At 35.6% G+C, this 23,068-nt stretch overlaps 1 protein-coding gene across 3 annotated transcripts in view; it reads right to left on the bottom strand.

The window, feature by feature from the left end:
* The window catches only part of LOC115229435 (uncharacterized protein DDB_G0283357-like), a 114,445-nt gene extending 98,990 nt beyond the window's left edge, over positions 1 to 15,455 (bottom strand). For 2 of the 3 annotated variants that reach the window (XR_005003710.1, XM_029799791.2), the window contains exons 1-2: positions 13,815 to 15,455; positions 2,010 to 2,057 (exon numbers count right to left, since the gene is read on the bottom strand). Coding sequence is in view for 2 of the 3 variants with exons in the window: in XM_029799791.2 (XP_029655651.1) it covers positions 2,010 to 2,057; positions 13,815 to 15,015 (1,249 nt within the window). In the remaining variant the exon portion in view is untranslated. The remainder of the gene's footprint in view (positions 1 to 2,009; positions 2,058 to 13,814) is intronic. The other variant, XM_029799798.2, reaches the window with a different exon arrangement.
* Positions 15,456 to 23,068: the final 7,613 nt, after the last annotated feature.

Raw genomic sequence — 23,068 nt, 5'->3', positions numbered from 1 at the left:
AACTTAATATGTCTTTTCCTTTTGGAGACAGCAGAGTGTGATGAGAGAGATAGATTTGGCTGTGCTCATGCTTTTTGTGTCTATGTTTTGACCAGCATTTTTTATTGTTTAAACAAGTAAAAGGTGTTAGAAGCAAATGGCCTTGCAAATAAATAAGCCATCAATATACAATTCTGACAGTCTGTTAATGCTGCGAAAAAAGAAAATATATACCTTTATCTTTGAGGCTATCCATTTTTAAATGGCTGACTCAAAAAAAAAAAAGATCAGCTATGTGCATACATATCATACGTATGCATGGACACAGAATTACATCATGGTTACAGAAGTGCAATCTTAATATTGACAAAATCCAGATAGAAAAAGGTAGTAGGGATGTATATAAATGCATACACACATAAGTATATGTATATGTGTATGTATATATGTCTATGTGAGTGTATGTATATATATATATATGTACGTATGTATGTATGTATGTGTGTATGTAAGTACATGTGTGTGTGTGTCTGTATCAGAGAGAGAGAAAGAGAGAATGAGCCTAATTGATTTTCTCTCTCAACGAACCATTTGTGCTTTGCTGATGACCAAATCTAATAAATCCTTTAGACTGGTGGAGCCAACACCTTCTTGCTAATAACCAGCAATGAATCTCTTCGGTTACTTGATATTGACTGCTAAAGATAATGTTCATAATAATAGCAATTAGTACAACTTTCATGCTAAATTATATTTCCAAGAAAGAATATATTTTCCCAGCAGAATATTTTCCTATATAATATATGTGTGTGTGTGTGTGTGTGTGTGTGTGTGTGTGTGTGTAGAAATCAATAAAATTTTGTGAAATTTATAACGGAATTTAAATTAAGTATATTCATTACATGGTAATGAATCGAGTTAAAAGAGTGTAATGTGAAGGCACACCTAGTGAATGAAAGAAAAAAGAAAGAAATAGAGAAAGAAAGAAAAGAAAAGAAAAGAAAAGAAAAGGAAGAAAGAAAGAGAGAAAGAAAGAAAGAAAGAAAGAAAGAAATAGAGAAGAAAGAAAGAAAGAAAGAAAGGAAAGAAAGAAAGAAAGAGAGAAAGAAGAAAGAAAAGAAAGGAAAGAAAGAATAGAGAAAGAAAGAAAGAAAGAAAGAAAGAAAGAAAAGAAGAAAGAAAGAAAGAAAGAAAGAAAGAGAGAAAGAAAAGAAAGAGAAAGAAAGAGAAAGAAAGAAAGAAAGAAAGAAAGAAAAGAAATAGAGAAAGAAAGAAAGAAAGAAGGAAGGAAAGGAAGAAAAGAAATAGAGGAAAGAAGAAAGAAAGAAAGAAAGAAAGAAAAGAAAGAAAGAAAGAAAGAAATAGAGAAAGAAAGAAAGAGAGAAAGAAAGAAAGAAAGAAAGAAAGAAAGAAAGAAAGAAAGAAAGAAAGAAAAAGAAAGAAAGAAAAGAAAGAAAGAAAAGAAAGAAAGAAAGAAAGAAGAAAGAAAGAAAAGAAAGGAAGAAAGAAAGAAAGAAAGAAAGAAAAGAAAGGAAGAAGAAAGAAAGAAAGAAAGAAAGAAGAAGAAAGAAGGAAAGACAGAAGACAAGAAAGACACCATAAAGAAAGAAAAGAAATAGAAAGAAAGAAAGAAGAAGGAAGGGAAAGGAAGAAGAATAGAGAAAGAAAGAAAGAAAGAACGAGAGAAGAAAAGAAAGGAAAGAAAGAAGAAAGAAAGAGAAAAAAAGAAAGAGAGAAAGAAGAAAGAAATAAGAAAGAAGAAGAAGAAAGAAAGAAAAGAAAAAAAAGAAGAAAGAAAACAGAAAGAAAGAAAAAGAAGAAAGAAGAAGAAAGAAAGAAAGAAGAAGAAAGAAAAAGAAAGAAAGAAAAGGAATAAAGAAAGAAAGAAAGAGGGAGAGAAAGGAAAGAAAGAAAGAAAGAAAGAAAGAAAGAACAAATAGAGTACTGATAGCCAAAGTGCCAGTAATGAGAATGGTGAATTAGCAGAAACAGAAGAACATTGAACTAAATAATTTATAGTATTTAGTTACCTTCTACATTTTCAAACACAACCATTGGCAGTTTTGTCTCTCCTCTTTCTGAGAATGATAAAGTAAGTACCAGTCATATACTGGGGTGTCAATTCAAGTTGTTAGTGCTGTCAGTATTTCTGTTATTGTACATACAATATGAATTGTTACAACCAATATTCCCACTTCACATGGCTACATTATGTTTTCATCTAGAAACTTCTAAAGAGCCAACTTTTATTCTTCCAGGGAAAATTGAAAAAAAAAAGGTACCAATAGTGCAGGCATAGCTGTGTGGAAAGAGGCTTGTTTCTTAATCACATGGTTCCAGGTTCAGCCCTACTGTGCAGTGCCTTGGGAAAGTGTCTTCTATTATAGCTTTGGGCCAACCAAATCCTTGTGAGTAGACAGAAACTGAAAGAAGCTTGGTGAATGTGTGTGTGTGTGTGTGTGTGTGTGTGCGTGTGTGTGTGTGTGTCTGTGTTTCTTTCTTTATTGCACACAGAGGGCTAGACATAGAGTGGACGAACAAGGACAGTAGGGCAGTGGAAATTTCCAAAGGGGCATTGAAGAAACATGGGGCAATAATGGGGTAGTGATTCATGTAAAAAGTAGGGTAATAATGGGTTAGTGATAATGGGTTCATTAGGTTAAGTTTTATTTGTGAAATACAGTTGCTTTGAATTTGCTTCAGAAAGAGGTCATGTTTGTGATGGTTAGTTGGGGTGGGGCCTGGGTGTCAAGGGGGCAGCAGCTCTATGATGAATGAGACCGAGTGTCAAGGAGGCAGCAGCCCAAAAAAGTTTGGGAACCACTGCTTTAACCAATCAAAGCATGGAAAACAGACATAAAATAAATGAATAAATGAGCAAATAAAGTGGGAGGGAATGTAGTCTAATTAATGATCCCTAGTTCTTGGCTGCTACTTATTTTATCAATCCCACAGGATTGAAAGCAAAGTCAACTCTTACTGGAACTGAACTCAATGTGTCATTCTTTACTTTTAAAGACATACTTTGTGATATTTGTTCCAGTTCTTTGCAGTCTGGGCTCAAATTCCACCATGGCCTGTTTGGATGAGTAGAGATAATCCATAGCCCTGTTTAAGCCCACCTCTAAACATGGGTGCCTTTAGTAGAAGCCACTTCAGGCCACATCTCCAGTGTAAGGATATCTTCCTTCTCTCTCTCTCTCACCAGTCTCAGGGACTCTATAAAGAGTCCTAAACACTGCCTTCTCTATAGACTATAAGACTTAGATTTAGGTTTATCTTGCAACCTAGGACCCATAAGATGGAGTTTAACCTAGTTTTCATGGTGTATAGGTGACTGAGATTACAACACTCCCCTGCCCCTGGATAGGATACCTGTCTATCACAGTTAACTTCCCAGTTATTGCCAGAATTTAATTACAGCTGAGTGTACTGGAGCAATGTGAAATGAAGTGTTTTGCTCAAGAACACAATGCACTACCTGATCTAGGTGCATGGCTGGTGGTGCCATGTAAAAAGCACTTGCGCTGGTGATAGGTAAAAAGAACCCATGCCAGTGCCACCAATGCTGACGCCATGTAAAAAGGGAACCCATGCAGGCACCACATTATAGGCATCTGTGCAGGTACTTCATAAAAAGCACCTGTGCTGAAACCACCTAAAAGTACTCATGCTAATATCACTGGTACTGGTTCCATGCAAAAAAAGCGCTTAGTACATTCTGTATGTGGTTAGCGTTAGGAAGGGCATCCAGCCATAGAAACCATGCCAAAACAGATAATCGGAACCTGGTGCAGCTCTCCAACTGACCAGCTCCTGTTAAACAGTTGGACCTATGATTGATGATGATGATCTTATAATCAGGTGTGCAACACTGTAACCACTAGGCCACATGATTTCACCTACAGACTATACGACTGGAAAATAAAAAATTAATAAAAGAGTTTGACTACTGATTGATTTTGGTAAAATTTTGCTTCATTCTTACACAGAACGGAATTTCTTGATGGCTTTTGTCTCGTCTTGTTAATAACATATCTTTATCTCGTGAAGTAAAACTAGTACTTTTTTACAAATAAACCATGTTTATTCTCTCATCTCACAGAATGAAGAGAATACAAAAGAAAAAAAGAAAAAGAAAACAGGAAAAAGTGATAAAGATTTAATAAAATACAGTAAAATGCAATTATGTGATGCAGGTGTTGTATTTCATTTTCAACTTCAATTTTGGCGTTATGTCTAACTGCTTTCTCCATTTTCATATGATCCTGAAAGGTCGATCATTAATCGTGTGTATAAATGTATGTGCTTGTGTGTATGTGTATGCATATGTGCACATTTGCATGAATGTGTGTGTATGTATATGTACATATATATGTACATATATATATATATATATATATATATATGTATGTATGTATGTATATATATATATATATATATATATGTATATATATATATATATGATATATATATATATATATGTATAAATATATATATATATGTATATATATATATATATATAATATATATATATATATATATAATATATATATATGTATATATATATATATATATATATATATATATATATATATATATATGTGTGTGTGTGTGTGTGTGTGTGTATGTATGTATGTATTAAACATATGTGTATGCAAAATGTAGTTATGTGGCATAGTTTATTTCAAGAAAATTTCAAAGCAGGAATTGCATGTATAGAAAAAGCTCACGATTCCTTCCATTGAGCGTGTTAAAGCCAAGATTTCACAAACTCTAGATACGTGAACATCAGATAAACAGGATCAGAATATTTTGATAATCAAACAAAAAAATGTGTCCAGCTGTGATTATGAGTTCATTTTCCACACATACATACACACAGATATATATATATATTCTATTATTCTTTTACTTGTTTCAGTCATCTGACTGCAGCCATGCTGGAGCACTGCCTTTAGTTGAGCAAATCGACCCCAGAACTTATTCTTTGTAAACCTAGTACTTATTCTATCGGTCTCTTTTGCCAAACCGCTAAATTATGGGGACATAGACACACCAGCATTGGTTGTCAAGTGATGTTGGGGGACAAACACAGACACACAAACATACTCACACACATACATACATATACGATGGGCTTCTTTCAGTTTCCGTCTACCAAATCCACTCACAAGGCTTTGGTCAGTCTGAGGCTATAGTAGAAGACATTTACCCAATGTGCCAAGCAGTAGGACTGAACCTGGAATCATGTGGCTGGTAAGCAAGCTACTTACCACACAGCCAATCTTGTGCCTATATATACAGGGGTTGGACAAAATAATGGAAACACCTAGCATCATAGTATCATAATTTTGAAATATTTATAAAACCGTCAAAAGTTTGTTTATCTTTATGTTTTTTTTTATTTATTATTAGTGTTGCTTGATATGTTTTGCTAAAATTGGTGTTTCATTTCAGATAGCATCAGAAAAGGGTAATTAAAATTCATTAAAATGACAGATCTATCAGACTTTCAAAGAGGTCAAATTGTTTGTGCTCATATGGCAGGTGCTAGCATAATGAAAACAGCCAAACAGTATAAAGAAGTACTGTCTCGAAAGTAATGGCAGCCTTTAAGAAAGAGAGAAAAACCTCCTCATCGAAACAAAACTCAGGAAGAAAACCAAGACTTTCAAATAGGGACCATCGAACTCTTACGCAAATTGTTAGAAAGGATCACAAAAGTACATCTCCCAAAATCACTGCAGAGCTTAATGAGTACCTCGAGAACCCAGTTTTCACAAAAACTGTTCACCGGTAACTGCACAAAACCAGATTTCAAAGGAGGGCTGCAATCAGAGAACCACTACTTTCAAAAACAAACATTGCAAAGCATTTAGAGTAGAGTAAGAAACTACAGAATTGGTCCCAAGAGCAGTGGAAGAATGTTATTTTCTCAGACAAGTCAACCTTTAGCTTATTTCCGACCACCGGCCAAGTATACAAGTGGAGACAGCCAAAAGAAGCAGTTGACCCAGACTGTCTTCTTCCAACTGTTAAACATGGAGGAGGATCTGTGTGATAATTTGAGGGTGGGGGGGTATATCTTGGAAATCTACTGGCCCAATGATTTCCCTTCATTTTATCTGATCAAATTCATCCTGTGGTTGCAGAACTGTTTCCGGAAGGAAACACAGTCTTTCAGGATGCTTAAGCACCAATTCACACAGCTAAAGTTGTTACTGAAAGGCACAAGGAAAATTCTAGTGAAGTTGGACATCTTATCTGGCCACCACAGTCCCCAGATTTCAATATTATTGAACATTTATGGTGCTTTTTAGAAAAACTAGTGAGAAGTCGATATCCTCCACCATCACCACTACAAGAACTGGAGACTGTTTTAGCTGAAGAATGAACAAAAATTCCCTTGGAAACAATTCAAACTTTGTACGAGTCCATACCTCAGAGAATTCCAGCTGTAATCACTGTCAAAGGCAGTCCTACCCCATATTAAAATAAATTTGTTTGGAATTTTAAGGTGTTTCCATTATTTTGTCCAACGCCTGTACTTTATTATCAAAGCTACAAAAACATCACAAAAATATCACAAAAAAACTGCTGAGTTTCATGTTCCTGTTCATCGGGCAGTTACGATCAAGAATGGAATAAAAATTGTGATTTTTTTAATTCCATTCTTGATCACAGCTACCCAACAAACGGGAATGTGAAACTCTGAGTAGAAGCTTTTTTGTGATATTTTTGTAATGTTTTTGCAGCTTTAATAAAAAAGTATATTACTCTACCTCCGGTATTCGAGTACTATTTTTTTCCACCTTGCTTCACATTTATGAGGTTACTCAGGTATATATATATAAATATGAATGTATATATATATATATATATATATACACACACACACACCGCTGCATAGTCTCCTTTAGAGAGACTTAGAAATATTTCTCTCTCTCTTTATATATATATATATATACACATACATACACACACATATATATACACACACACACTTATACATACACACATATACATAAATTGTTAGAGATAGATATGGTTTAACTCTACATTCTTGAATTCATGTTGGCAACAAATCTTAGCAGATAACAACCCTCAAAATAGAAAAGAAGAATCTTTTCTTTATCAAAATGAATTGCAGGGGAGTAGAAAAATTCCTCGAAATATTGTTATATTACATAGAAGCTCTCTAATTGACATCAAAAACATTTGTGGATCATCTACAATTTTATAAGTATTCTACATTTTTTTTCTTGTCCTGCCTTCCCCCAGGGTACAAATAAGATTATTAAAAATTATAGCAAAGAACTGTCATGTAGCAACAGAAATTAAATTAGCCATAGAATTTGTTACTGTCACGTTTAGATTTTTATCTGATTTCAAGATTTTGGGTTTTTTTCTTCTTTATTGGAATAAAGATGATTAACAAAATAGTTTGCCAATCTAAAACAACAGGTTTTACAATGAACATTTTTTTTTGTTTTTACTTTTGGCAAACACCCACATAGAAACATATTTTTATGCACACATAAGATGCTGATTTATTGCCTGCATGCATGTGTATGTAAATATATAAAACTCTTAAATCTCTGTCAGCATTTGTGCATGTGGGTGCAATGTCAGGTTGCTTTAAGTACTAAAGGTATTGAAATCCAGTACAACCAATTACACAGCTAGGTCATAAGTGACTAAATTGGCATCCCCACCAGGCTAGCTTGCTGAGAAGTGTTTGCAGAAACCAAGCAGGTTTCTAGCAATCTTTCTCACCAAGTTAAAACTGATGGCTCAAAGAGACACTGACCATCAAGAATTGAACATAGAAGTATGCAAGATGGTCATTGAGTGCACTGAAAGACCACTCTGGGAGTGATGGGTACTGTTCTTGTCAAAACATCTATCTAGAAAGGTAGAAAGGGCTTCTTAGCTGTGAGAGAACGGCAATCTACTAGCACTGATCTAGTGCTTTGTGGCTATATCAGCTTTAATTCATTAGCATTTAAACCAGCTACATGTAGCCAAAATATTCTACCTCTTTTATGTTCAAACTGGCCAGGTCCTACCTCTCACACCTACCCTACAATGTCATTGTAAAAATAGACAGCCACACCATCAAAATCGTGAAGCTACAAGTAATGCGTGATTAATTCAAAACAATGTAAATAAGTAAGCATTATAGAAGGTGCATGGTATAGTGGTTAGAGCATCAGGCTCACAATCATGAGGTAGTGAGTTCGATTCCCAGACTGGGCTGTGTGCTGTGTTCTTGAACAAGACACTTTATTTCACATTGTTCCAGTTAACTCAGCTGTAGAAATGAGTTGGGACATCACTGGTGCCAAGCTCTATCAGTCTTTGTCTTTCCCTTGTATAACATTAGTGGCATGGAGAGGAGAGGCTGGTATGCATGGGCGACTGCTGGTATTCCATGAACAACCTTACCCAGTCTTGTGCCTCAGAGGGTAACTTTCTAGGTGCAATCCCATGGTCATTCATGACCAAAAGGGATCTTTACTTTTTTCACATTTAAAATAGTAATCTGAATGCTAAAAGGGTTAATGCAGTTTCCAGCCAGCTGGATTTCCAACAACTCCTACAACTAGAAAGAGATACTAGTCATCTTGCCATTGGATCTATCTCTTTCAAAGTTAAAAAGTGGTACTGGAAAATGCACATTTTCCAGGGGTGCTATGAAACTTCATTATACAGGTGTCTCTTCTTACAATGTGGAACATGGGTCTTGGAGTGAATTTGCATTATAGTAATTAGGATATGACTTTTATGCCCTAGATATGACTATAAACTGCATCCAGTGATGGGGCCCTGGTTTGGGAATTCCAGGGTTTTTGAAGAGTGTAACTTGGTTCCAGTAGCCAGATGCCCTTCCCCATATCAACAATTTCTATATACATTATCATCATCAATGTTTTTAATGTCTATCGTCCATTTTTCCATACTCACATGGATCGGGCAGATTTTTTTCATGGACCAAAAGCCCTTCTTCTGGCCAACACCCACATGTTTCCTGGCAAGATAATGTTTCCCCATGACCAGACATGTTTTTATGCATGAATAAAAAAGAATGAAACTGTTTGCATGATGGTGACAGTCATTTACAACAACCATGCAAAGTCAAGGCAAGGAAACAGGAAACACACAGGCTTCTTTCAGTTTCTGTCTACCAATTCCATTCATTGCTTTTGTGAGCCCAGGGCTATCATAGGAGACATTTGCTCAAGGTGCCATGCAGTAGGACTGAACCTAAAACCATGTAACTGTGAAGCAAACTTCTTACCACATAACCACCAATGCCTGCGTCTTACAGCAGCATGTATTCCTATAGCGCTGCCTGTATACTGATATAGGCATACACACATCATCATCATCATCATCATCGTTTAACATCCGTTTTCCATGCTGGCATGGGCTGGACAGTTTGACTGAGGTCTGGAGAGCCAGCGGCTGCACCAGCCTCTAATCTGATCTGGCAAGGTTTCTACAGCTGGATGCCTTTCCTAACACCAACCACTCCAAGAGTGTAGTGGGTGCTTTTTATGTTCCACTGGCACAGGAGCCAGTTAGGCAAGCCTGGTATCGATCACATTCGGATTGTGCTTTTTATGTGCCACTGGCATGAGAGCCAGTCAGTGGGTACTGGCATCAGCTATGTTTGGATAGAGCTTTCTACGTACCACCAGCATGGGAGCCAGTCAGGCAGATCTGGCATCGACCATGTTCAGATGGTGCTTTTAAGTACCACTGGCACAGGAGCCAGTCAAGGGCACTGGCCACAGCTACGATATTGGTTTTAATTGACTCAACAGGTCTTCTCAAGCATATCATATCGCCCAATGCATCAGAGGTAATCTTAACTGGGCCAGACATGTGTGGCTGCAATCTCACTTTAGTCACTGGGTCTTCTCAATCACAGCATTTCTCCAAAGGTCTCTGTGAGGCCCAATGTTTGAAGGCCATGCTTCACCACTTCATCCCATGTTTTCCTGGGTCTGTCTCTTCCACAGGTTCCTTCCACGGTTAGGGAGTGGCACTTCCTCATGCAACTGTCCTCATCATACATAACATATGACCATACCAGCGCAGTCGTCTCTCTTGCACAACACATTTGATGCTTCTTATGCCCAACTTTTCTCGCAGAGCACTTACACTCTGTCCGGTATGCACACTGACATTACACATCCAGCGGATCATACTATCTTCATTTCTTTCAAGCCTACACATGTCCTCAGCAGTAGCCTACACACACATATATGTGTGTGTGTGTGTGTGTGGTATTCAAGTGATTTCACTGCACCTCTTGTGTGTCATATAGTTTGATGTCTGTTTCCTGTTTACTAACACTTTGGTCAACATTAAATTAACTTTAAGATCCTTTGATTCTCAATTTTGCTTCCACACCTGAAGTTTCTTTTCTAATTCTACTAAATTCAGTCATCAGTATATAGCAGTTCCCATACGCATTCAGTCTTAAACTCTCCAGCTATAGCTTGAAGGACAACAATGAATTAAAGGGGACTGAGAACAGAGCCCTAATGGACCCCAAAGTCACACTGAATTCATTGCAATATTCATTACAAACTCTCACAAACTATTTGTCTGCTCCTAGCTTCCTCAGGGACTACCAGATCAAAGAGTATGGTATCCTGTCAAAGGCTTTCTCTGGATTGACAAATGTTAAATACGGTAGCCTACTTTAAGCTAAATACTTCTCTTGCAATTACCTCACCAGGAAGAGAACATATTAGTACTTCTCCAGACAAAAAACAAACTGCATCTCATCCAGGCTGATTCTCTTCCTAGTTTTATTGAGCTATAACTCTTCTCCTGTATCTTTCATGACCTGGTCTAGCAGTTTGATACCTCAGTAATTAACTCTCTCTAAATCATCTCATTTATCCTTGTAACAGCTGACTGTGTGTATAGGTGTGTGTATGCATATGTGTATGTGTGTGTGTGTGTAAAAATGTATGTGTATACATTTGTTTATATGAATATATAAGGTGGTATCAAACAGTTCCTGGACTAGTTATGTATAATAAAAAATAACTTATTTATTAAGTTTTAACATCATCTCCTTCAAAATAGCCTTGTGCAGCAATATACTGCGACTTTTGGAATCCAGTATAGAAATCATTTTGGATCTTTTCGGTTTGAACGGCAGTTTTTTCTAGTGGTATCATATGAAATTGTCACCCATAATTATGACCCTAGTATCGATCTATTGCATTTCAATCTGTGTTAGGGTTAGGGGAAGGGTTATCTTTTTTTGTTCACAAATGTAAATAAACCCAATCTGTTTCTTAAACGAGGGACATATTCATACGGCACAGAATGTTTTTTACCTCAATAGACATCAGTGATTGGTTGAAATTGCAGAAATTGAAGAAAAAAAACAACAAATATCTTACAAACTATAGAATTTTCTCAATAAAGCCAAAAAAAAAAAAGATGTTTTATAAACACATTCTACCAGTATACGAAGTTTAAAATTTTTTAGTTACCTAGAAATTATGTTAAAAACTGCCGTTCAAACCAAAAAGATCCATCATTTTCTGTAAGCAAGTCTTGGACCTTCTGTGATTCACTCTTGATCTTGACAGCAGTGTAAAAACATCAACCTTTGAGCTGCATTTTCATCTTGGGGAAAAGATGGAAGTCTGCAGACACTAAATCTAGTGGATAGAATGGGTGTGGAAGCAATACCATGTTGTTTCTGGTGAGGAACTCACAAGCTTGGTGTCAGGGTGCATTGTCATCATGAAGAATTGGATTCTTCACATTCCACATATCCAGTTGCTTTCATCAATGTCCTCCCTCAAACACTTCAAAATGTCATAGTAGAACTCTCGATTGATGGTCTGGCACTGGGGGACGAATTTTTGATGCACAATATCACAAATGTTGAAAACAATGATGAGCATGCTCATGATTGAGCTGTGGCTTTTGAAGCGCCCATGCCACTCGAAACATTGAGTACAACTCATTGCTGTAAGATTGTCAATACATGCTCAATGTCCCTGTAGCAGGCTTCCGAAGTTTAACGCAAAATTTCATGTTGGCTCTTTGTTCCAACTTCCTCCCCATGACAAAAATCGCAGACTTATGTGATCATAAAAGCAAAAATTTCACAACTCACAAAGTAAACACAGCGATGTCACTCTGCACACTTGCCTCATAAAGGTCACTGCTAGCCCTCACTGTGTGCTGCCATCTGTTGGCATGCTACAAAACTAGTCTGCGAACTTTCTGATACCACCTCATATGTAACTATATATATATGCGTATACATATACTTATCTATACATATATGTGTATACATATACATATCTATCTACCTATCTCTTTCTCTCTCTCTCTCTCTATAGATATATATATACATATACACACATGCATCTGTGTGTGTGTGTACGTGTAAGATACATATATAGTAGAGACACACACACGTGTGTGTATGTATACGCACGTTTATGTGTGGAGTGGTGGGGTGGAGATGTCAAAATATTTATTTTCAAGAAGCTATGTATTTTTTGATCTTTATGCATTCTTGTCTTGTAACTAGCCAACTATAATAGTATAGATTTCATTGTGCATAGACTATATACATACATACATACAAAGAAGCGCTTGTTTGTGTATATACTTTTGATAACATGTGTGAGTGTGTGTGAAAGAGAGAGAGAATTATCTCTATGTACCCAGAACTTGAAAATATTTTTAATTTTCAATCATTAACCAGGAAATCAAAATTGTGTTAAAGAGTTATTGGCCTTGAGCTTAATGAACAGGCGAAAATGAAATTTTCGAGATGACAAGAATTCCTTAATACTGTAATTGTGACGACAACGACGACGATACTTATAATGGTGAATGTAATGATGATGATGATGGTGGTGATGTTATATCTATCACCATACTTTTAAATTATTTTGATTAATAAAATTGCGATATTTGTTGATAAAAAGCAAATGTTTATCATTGGTTTTTGGTGAGTTTTTCAATGAACTAGGGATTTTTAGGGGGAGGGGGGAAACCAATACCTACATGTAGAATGTTATAAACCTTGGAACCCTATGGACAATTTGGCTATTTAGTACTTCGTAGTAACTTGAAAAGGTTTGTAGGTGTTAGGAAAAAAAATTTTTTCCGATAAGTATTCCTGCTTTCACATTGTATTGATCATGAAGTTTTTGAGTAAAAGAACTTTTATTGGTTACCTGATCAATAATATGGGAAAAAGTACCACAAATAGTTAACAAATTTAAGAATAAAAATTCCCATTTTCAAAAGGAAAAAAAAAATAATAAACACATGCACTGGTCAATAATTGATTTAAATTTAGTACTGATATATGGTTTAAATATTTTTATATCACTTAAAAGTGAAGAAATAAAAAAAAAAGTGTTTTACTATTTTTGTTGAAGGAAGAAATATAGATTACCATGAAATGGATAATATGTAATTTTATCCTTCAAAAACATGTGTACATATATGAAATACCTAAATAGCAAATATATTCAAATAAGAAAAGAATTTTATATGGAAATTCACAATATATTCATGTAAATAGTACTTTTATATAAAAACTCACAAACTAAATTATCTATTACTGGATTATGTATAAAATATATTTAAGAATAATATAAAATGCTTTCTAATCTTGTTTGACTCTGAAACAAGGCAGAATAGAATTCTCAATCTGAATGAGAAATATTTCGCTGTGCAAATACCTTTTCTAAAATTCAATCAAACTAGTGTGTGCATGTGCATGTGTACGTGCGTGCGTGTAATACAATATTAGTTATTCTTACCATATATATTCCTGTCTGCATCTTTGCTTTCATTTGCAGATATATTTCGTCCAGAATTCCATTTGGACGATGTGTAACGATTTGTATTTTGTGATTCTGCAGCAGTTGGAGTTACATGTTTCATACGCTGTTTCTGCCAGAGTTTCAGTTCGTTAAGAATATTGGCTTTGCTTTGGTCTCTTGGTGGCACTTGGGGTGGAGACAAGGAACGTTGGTGTGTATTAGATGCATGTGTGGGTAAAGATGCCTGGTCAGTTGCAAAAGGTTCTTGTGTATCAGTATTATATTGAAGGTGTGAGTGGCTCACCTGTCGTGATTGAAGGGGTGGCCTGTCTGCAGATCTTGTAAGACAAGGTAAACGTTGGTTGTGAGTAAACTTGTCATTAGATACAGCATTGTTTCCTACTCCAGTTCCAATAGATTGAAGACTGTTATTATTGTTATATCGACTAGTATCGTGGTTACTATTAACCGGGGTGTTGTAATGTGTATTGCTTGAATTATAATGACTAGCTGATGTCTGATAATGAGTGTTGTGTTGATGACCACTGCTATGCACATTGGTTGTCACGTTTGTCGCACTGTTCTGATGGCCTAAGGTAGTGTGCTGACTGCTGCCCAGTCGGCCAGGCACATTCGTTATACCAGTGGCTGGAGTTAAGCTGCTGTTAAAGACATCCGCCGCAGTGTTGTGATGCCGATTGAAAAACTGACCATCAATATTTGGCGAAAGATTTATGTGGCCGTACTGCTCTTGTGACCCTGTGAAATTCATATTTTTTTCATCATTATAATTGTTTAATTTGTTTTCCTTACCCAAGAAAACCCCATCTTGATCTGATTGCTCAACATCAGTATTATTGTGAGAATCATCAAGTCTGTTTCGCCACAGAACGAGTTTAAGACCGGCTACAAATCTATCAAAATTCAAATAACCATTTGGTGGTGTCACTTTTCTGAGAGCATCTACAACACCAGGCGGAAGGCCTTTAACACCGTCTTCCTTCCATCGGCTTTCAATATCCAATAATCGAACATAACCACTGTGGTTTTCATCAAGAATATCGAAAAGAATTCTTAGAGAAGATACAAACTGTTTAGGGAGATCATCAGTCGTGTTACTATTTTTAAGGTTACATAAAGAAGTATTGCTGTTGATCGATTGATATTGTTGTTGATGAGAACTATCGATATGAGACATCGTTTTGAAACCGCAAACACATAGATAATCAAATCAACTATCAACAAGCAATAACAAAGAAACAAAAAATAATTTCTAACGTGAAACAATGAATGAAACACGAAAAATGATAAATCAGCAGATTTTGTCGGCAGACGAATTCAAATCAAAACGTGCGTGAGAATTTGTTGATGTTTTCTTTTCCGTCCCTGTACTTTCCAGATATAAATAACAAACGTAAGAAACAATGCATTAATTTGTGAGATTATTCAGAAAGGGAGAGAAGAAGAAAAAAAAAAACGAATAGCTCACTAAAAACAAAAAAAGAATAATGAAGCTCAAAATATGACCTAAGGTAGGCAGAGAGTGCGCGAATAACGATTTAAAGTGGGTTTAGGTCAGACTAACGAAGGCCGACGACACTTTTGATTGGTCAGGTCGAGTGGGCACTTTAGCCATATAAGCAAAACAAAATTATGAGTGGAACAAACGAAACGAGAAATTTAAATAAATTCAATTAAAAAATGTCTTTATTTACAATTTAATACACTTTGTGGATGGTAAAACTATTTTCTTTACATTTCTTTAAAGAAGTGAAGCAATATAAACTTTGATTTTATTGTTCAAGTGGTAAGCAACACTGTTTTTTAAGGTATGAAATCAAAAAGTATCAAACAAAACAAAGAAAGATAAACAGTCGGGTCGTTGGTCACATTTATTAATTTTATACTTTCAATACGTTAGAAGCATGCAGTCAAGTGGTTGTCACGAAATGGTTTGTCAAATGATTTTACTTAGTTAAATAAATACTGTTGAGAAAAACAGATTCTTGAGAAGTGCCACTTTAAAAGTTAAAAAAATAATAGTAATAAAATAAAAATGAAATGAAGGAAAGTATTTTTGAAAGTTAACAAAACTTGTTATTCGTGCTCACAATAATATATTTACGCAGTGAAAGTTTCTTTTCCTCTTTATTATTTTCTTTCGCTTTCTACATTTAATTCATACATTATCAATTTTAAGTATATTTACTCGAGGAATCAAAACTGTAAGGAAAAGGTAGAGTTATTTGACTCAGTGTGCGACTGATACTGTTTAACGATTCTCGAAGGTAAGGTCGTAATTATAAAAATAAACAAAAAAATTATTACTCCTTATCGACTCTGTGAAATAACTGCAATTAGAAAAAAACCGTCTATGACTGCATCATTGTCTATGACTACTCTTAAAATAATCACATCATGGTCAATGCTTTCTGGATCAATCGTTGAACTTCGATCTAAGCTGTGTTTTTTTTTTTTTTTTACCGTTTTATGTTGTAGGTTATGTCTTCGGTGGAACATTAAACTCGTCGAAGTCGTGAAGAAATGATTTATTGTTCAATAATGCAGTTTTTCTCCTTATCTAACTATCTATCTATTTATATATATATATATATATATATATATTATATATATATATATATATATATATATGTGTGTGTAAACACGCGCGTCTTTGTTTTTTTTTTTAATACATTCAGTAACCTTCGTTATAGTATTAGAAAAATGTTTCGGATAAGAGAGGAGTCACGTTTTAATATATTCACCTCTTCATTTCTTGATCTGAGGCAAATCGTTTCTTCCTAAAACATCTTTGATTAGAGCAAACAGGTGGCAGGAAGGAGGCTAATAGAGAACGTACTTATACCTCAAATTTGAGTTTTTGAAATATTTCAACGGTGTGAGCGGCTGTATGGAGATAGGCATTGTCATGCAACAACACAAAGATTTTCAACAGTAGTCCTCAGCATTTGCTTTGAATTGCACGCTTTTAGCTTGTCGTATAACATCTCCCTATAATGAACATCTTCACTGTTGACTACTCTTGATATTGCTTCGATATTGGCCGTTACAAGTTCCAATAAAATATCGGAATCACTTTTTCTGCTGTTGGTTAAGTTTTTAACTTTCTTTTTTTTTTTGTATCAGCCGATTGTGGAAGTTTGCATTCTATATTCTCACACTTACTCTCTCGCTCATAGTGATATATCCATATTTTGCCACCAGTGACAATTCTATATTTATTTATTCATTTATTCTGAAGATGTTTCGCTTATATTAGGATAGCGATCCAAAAGTTATGAGTAGATTTGAAAACGATTTTTTTTGTACCATTCTGTAAGTTTTTGGACCTATCTTGCACAAATTTAACCAAAGGCAAATCTACTTATGACATGACATATTTGCAAATTATATGCCACTTCATCAATACATACCTCTCAGTTGTACAGAACCGTGTCATGAATTTGTTCAGTATTGTTATCAGTAAGGTATAGTAATACTGGTTCTTTTCTTGTGTGACCATTTCTAATTTTTTCAATCTATCTATTGACAGTTTATACTGGTAAAACACTGTCCATATACTCTGATGAAAGCTTCTGATGACTTTTTGTCTCTGTTACAGAAAATGGATCAGTAAATGCTGCTCTTCTTTAGAACAAACAGAAAGCAGAGTGAGAATGGTTAATGTAATAATGGTTTCAAATCTTGGCACAAGGCCAGCAAGTTTGGGGGAGGGCATAAGTCGATTACATCAACCCCAATTGGAACTTATTTCATTGACGATGAAAGGTAAAGTTGGCCTCATCGGAATTTGAACTCAAAAAGTAAAGACAGACGAAATATTGCTAAGCATTTTGCCTAGTGTGCTTATTGATTCTACCATATCACTGCCTTAATGGTTATTGTAATAATGGGTTCTGATTTTGCCAAGGGCAGCCATTTGGAGGAGGGGATAAGTCGATTACGTTGACTCCAGTGTTTCACTGGTACTTAATTTATTGACCCCGAAGGATGAAAGCCAAAGTCAACTTCGGCAGAATTTGAACTCAGAGCATAAAGATGGGCAACATACTGGTAAGCATTTTGCCCAGCACGCTAACAATTCTGCCAGCTCACTGCCTTATGGTTAATGTAATAATAGAAACTTAACTGATGTTTCAAGTTCAAGCCTTACCAGTGAGACTAGTAATGTGTCTACAACTAATTTTCACCTATGATAGAAGACACTTGCCCAAAGTGAGTTGTGAGATAGGAATTTCAAAATCAAATGTTCATTATATTTTGAAGCACTGTCCCTGGAAAAATTACATTCCAAAAATTGTTCATGCTCTCAGTGAAGATGGTCCAGAAAGAAGAGTGGAGTTTTGTGAGTGGCACTTGGCACTCACAAAACTTAGAGTTTCGGGAATGGAAGTTGCACACTTTCCAACAAAGATTGTTTGGAGTGATGAGGCTATGTTTAAATTAAATGGCTCAATTAACCATCGCAATTACACCTAATGAGGACTTGAGAATCCACATATTTCAGTGAAACATCGGGTTAATTTACCAGGAGTTACATTATGTTATAGCTTATCATAAAAAGGATTTATTGGAATTTGTTTGTTTGTTTTAGAGGTGATAGGCATGGCTGTGTGGTAAGAAGCTTGGACAAGTGTCTTCTACTATAACCAATCAAAGCTTTGTGAGTGGATTTGATAGATGGAAACTAAAAGAAACCCATTTTATGTGTGTGTGTGTGTGTGTTTCTTTTCCACCACCACTTGACAACTGGTGTTGGTGTGTTTACATCCCCATAACTTAGCAGTTCAGCCAAAGGGTTTGAAAAAGTACCAGGCCTTAAAAAAAGGACTGGGATCAATTCATTAAACTAAAAATTCTTAAAGGTGGTACCCCAGCATGGCCACAGTCTAATGAATGAAGCAAGTAAAAAAACAGATGGTGTAACTGGTCCCATTTACTTGAACTTACTATATCAGTCTGTCATGCTAAGCATTCAAGAGGACTTTGAAGATGTGGAGTTTTTATTTCCAGCCAGATGGGGCACCTCACACTATCATAATAATGTAATGGCCTACCCTGATGAGATTTTGCCAAACAAGTTGATTAGTTGAAGAGGTTCTGTAGAATACTCTCTTATTTACTAGATATCAAACCACTAGACCATCTTTCATGGGGATTCATAACAGATAAAGCTTATAGTACCAAACCATCAACAATTGACAAATTGAGAGTGACCATTGAACAAGAAGGCACCCAAACACTGAACATTTCCGATTCCATTGCTTAACATTTTTCAGAATAATCAGTTTGAAAACAGGTGTTTATAAGAAAATCAATATTTGTCAGTAGATTCTATCAAATTTTGAAAATGAAATGTATCTTAATAATTCCTGACTTTATAATCATTCAGTGTGTACATACACTTTTTTGGAACACTGTATACACACACACAAACATGCACACACCTTTGGTCAGCTCTGTTCAATTATCAAAAAGGCTTTTCAACTGTGACCCCCTTGAGTTTTTTTTTTACCTTGTATATGCTGTGAATCTAGAACTAATATCATCCAGTGTGTTCTTTCCTAACATAGTGGGGTGTGATTTGAGAGATATTTATCTGTTATTTCTATTAGGTCAGTTGACCATACAGACTTTTCCATTGGTTTGTGAAAACGATAAAGTATCTATGTTTGATGATTTTTCTTTTAACTTTACTATTACCCTCTTCTTTTTCTCTCCTGTTTCTCCATCATCATCATCATCAACATTTATTGCAACTTGAGCAAATATCATTAGACTTCCATCAATAATTAAAATTAGTCATTGATTAATATTGCTTTTTTCTCCTCACAGACTAATTACTTCTAGTTAGCTTTTTATCATTACATGCATTAAATATATCAACACTGCAGGTGATGTCTCCCAATTATCTATTATCTAAACAATTCTGCTTTTCTATTATGACCACTGGCCAAGTAATCTTGTGCATTTACTTTGTGATTCTCTTACCACTACTTTACCAATTATGATGAAGTCTGTGTTTTGCTGATGAAAAAATAATAAGTCAGAAACACAACCAAAGTTGTTTCCCACACTTGTTAAAATAAATTAAAATAATATTAACTAGTATTGTTTTGTTTGTTTAATCTGGCTCCAAGTAATTATTTATAGTTAACTTGTTAATACTCTTTGCATTACATGTGTTAACATGAACACTTACTACATAATAATAATACCTATAGTTTAGCAACTGGTCAGAATCTGCATAGAAGAATTACAGCTAATTGAATCGACCTGCAGTACATTACTGGTACTTAATACAACTACATAATAAGTCAAGGGGAATCAAGTATCCTCACCACAAGGTCCAGTCCTTCTTGCAGTATAATGGTTTGTGTGCTCCTGTGAGATCAATACCAGTGGAAAGCATAAGTAGGGCCTTCATGCTGAACAGCTCAAAGGATAGAAGCCAGATTAATATGGAGCACCACTAGCCAGAAGTAAAAAGGGGTTTGTATAGGGTCAAGGCACCTACCTAGAAAAGAAAAGTTACAGAAGCACTGAGGACTATTCAAAAGCGGAAACAAGCCTTGCTTCAGAGAAACATATGATATGGTGCAGCAAAGAATGCTGGAAAAACACGGATCTAACTGAAAAGAAGCAGAAAACACAGCCCAGAATTGAGGACAGTGGAGCAACGTAATTAATGACCTGTTCATAAGAAGCAAAAGACTTAAATAAGTGAGTAATCAACTATCTAGAATAATAAGAGCAACTCTGAATTTAGAAAATAGAGTGGATGCAAATGAATTGAAGAGATGACTGAGTCAAGAAGAGGCAGGTTGTTTCATCTCAGGTCAGCTCTAATCAAGCAAAACTTAAGATCAAAAGTATTCCAGCTCTGATCATCTTATATTTTATTCAAACATACTATACCTAGAACTATGTAAGAATTAACACTTCCTTCTCTAAGCCTAGATTCGGTTTTGAATCTAGGCTTAGAGAAGGAAGTGTTAAATCTTACACTACTTCCTTCTCTAAGCCTAGATTCGAAACCGAATCCATGAATTCTCGGTCGTCCAAACCACGACGATCAACAGGTGCGAAAAAAGATTTTCTTTGTCCTGTTACTCGTCGTGGTTTGGACGACCGAGAATTCTTGGATTCGGTTTCGAATCTAGGCTTAGAGAAGGAAGTGTTAATTCTTACAACTACATTATCCACGATGTGCTTGCAATTTCTGTTCTTTTTTTAACAGTAAGATTTGATTTGAGAGAGAAATCTGCTGTTGTTTCTAACAAAATGGGTGACTATGTAACTTACTCCCTTCATTGGCTCAAGCTAGTTGTGATAGCAGAAGCACAGGTGCATATTTGTAAGTGAAATAATTACACTATTATATAAACTATAATTTGGAGGAGTATTGAGAAAGAGTAACATTGTTTTCTTATGGAAGAGTTAGGTAAAGATTAGGAATAAAGGATCAACTCAAATGTTCACTTACGAAATATCACAAAATTGAGTTACATGAAAACATACTATAATAAACTTTAAACTCCCTCTGGTATTCAAATTACTAAAACTCCCAAGCAATCAGCACCACTTCAACAACAACCAAAAAAAAAAAAAAAGAAAATGTGTTATCAATTAGAGTCAAAAGAATTTGTGCTAATTTATGTTAATTAATTAATTGTCATTGAAAGAAAGTTCCTCCTATATCTCAAAGTGCAGTAGTTTTTTTTTTTGTATTTACAGTACCTGTATTCTATTAGGTAAATAAAACCTATTCTTTAATTATACTTTTATTTCTTCCTGTTTTTCTCATTTTTACTTCATTCAGAATATTAATGACAATACTAATATAGTTTTAATGAGTTTTGTAAGTAGTTTAAAAAGTGATGATCGAATATTTGGAAAATTCAGTTATCCAGCTGCCCTTTAGCCCAGTGGTGTCAGATCGGAGGATGTTTACTGTATTGTGCAGATACAACCCAACCCATAGATGAAGCAAGTGGAGGCACATGGCCTAGTGGTTAGAGCAGCGGACTCGTAGTCAAGGGATCACGGGTTCGAATCTTAGACCGGGCGATGTGTGTGTTTATGAGCGAAACACCTAAGCTCCACGCGGCTCTGGCAGAAGGTAATGGCGAAACTTCTGCTGACTCTTTCGCCACAACTTTCTCTCACTCTTTCCTCCTGCATCTTGCAGCTCACCTGCGATGGACCGGCATCCCATTCAGGTGGGGAACCTATACGCCAAGGAAACTGGGAAACCGGCCTTATGAGACAGGCATGGCTCGAGAAGGAACAAACAACATAGATGAAGCAAGAAATAAATTACTTCCATCAGTTATTAGATGTTGAGGCACTGCATCCTTCAAAACTTCCCTGCTTCTTGAAATTTGCCAATAGTGCACCTGGTACACCCCACCCCCGTTTCTTCTTTTTTTTAAAGACATTTTTCACTGTTCACTTCCTGTGCATATTCTGCTCATGCAGTTTTGGTTATTTTTTCTGATGAGCTGTACTGCACCTGAGCACTATATACAATAAGTTCGTTATTATATAAGACAAATGGACAACATTGAAGGAGAGGAAACTATGTTAAGGTTCTTGAAGAAGACTTGAGTTTCAAAACTTCTTGTAGCATTGCACACAACATTTAACCACTGTGTATTGGAATGCATAGTAATAGATTTAATACATCTAGAACTGAAAATCTCCTCCTAGTTATTCATCTCATTATTGATGTGCTGTAGGCAGTGGCAGACTGTCCAGATTGTCCGCTTGCCCAATGGCAAGTGGGCTCCTGCGCCATTAGGATCCATATATGGGGGCTCGTGTTAGTATCTAAAAGGGCCCATCCCCTCAAGCTTGAGAATTTTTTATTCACTCCTGGAAGAATGCATTAATTCAGCCTGGCTGCATTTGTAGACAGTTGAAAAGAATACTTTTAGCAAAAAAAAAAATTATATGATAGCATTGTAGTTGCTGGTGGGTCCCCTTAGTCTCCTGACAACCAATATTTTCAGACCCTGTCCACCACTGGCTGTAGGTCTGTTCAATGAAAGATAATCTGAGACTATACTGTAACTTCTTCTTCTTCTTCTTCTTCTTCTTCTTCTTCTTCTTCTTCTTCTTCTTCTTCTTCTTCTTCTTCTTTTCTTCTTCTTCTTCTTCTTCTTCTTCTTCTTCTCTTCTTCTTCTTCTTCTTCTTCTTCTTCTTCTTCTTCTTCTTCTTTTTCCTC

The sequence above is a fragment of the Octopus sinensis genome, linkage group LG2 (genome assembly GCF_006345805.1).
Source record: "Octopus sinensis linkage group LG2, ASM634580v1, whole genome shotgun sequence".
In the NCBI taxonomy this organism is placed as follows: domain Eukaryota; kingdom Metazoa; phylum Mollusca; class Cephalopoda; order Octopoda; family Octopodidae; genus Octopus; species Octopus sinensis.
This window is presented reverse-complemented; position numbering and strand designations above follow the sequence as displayed.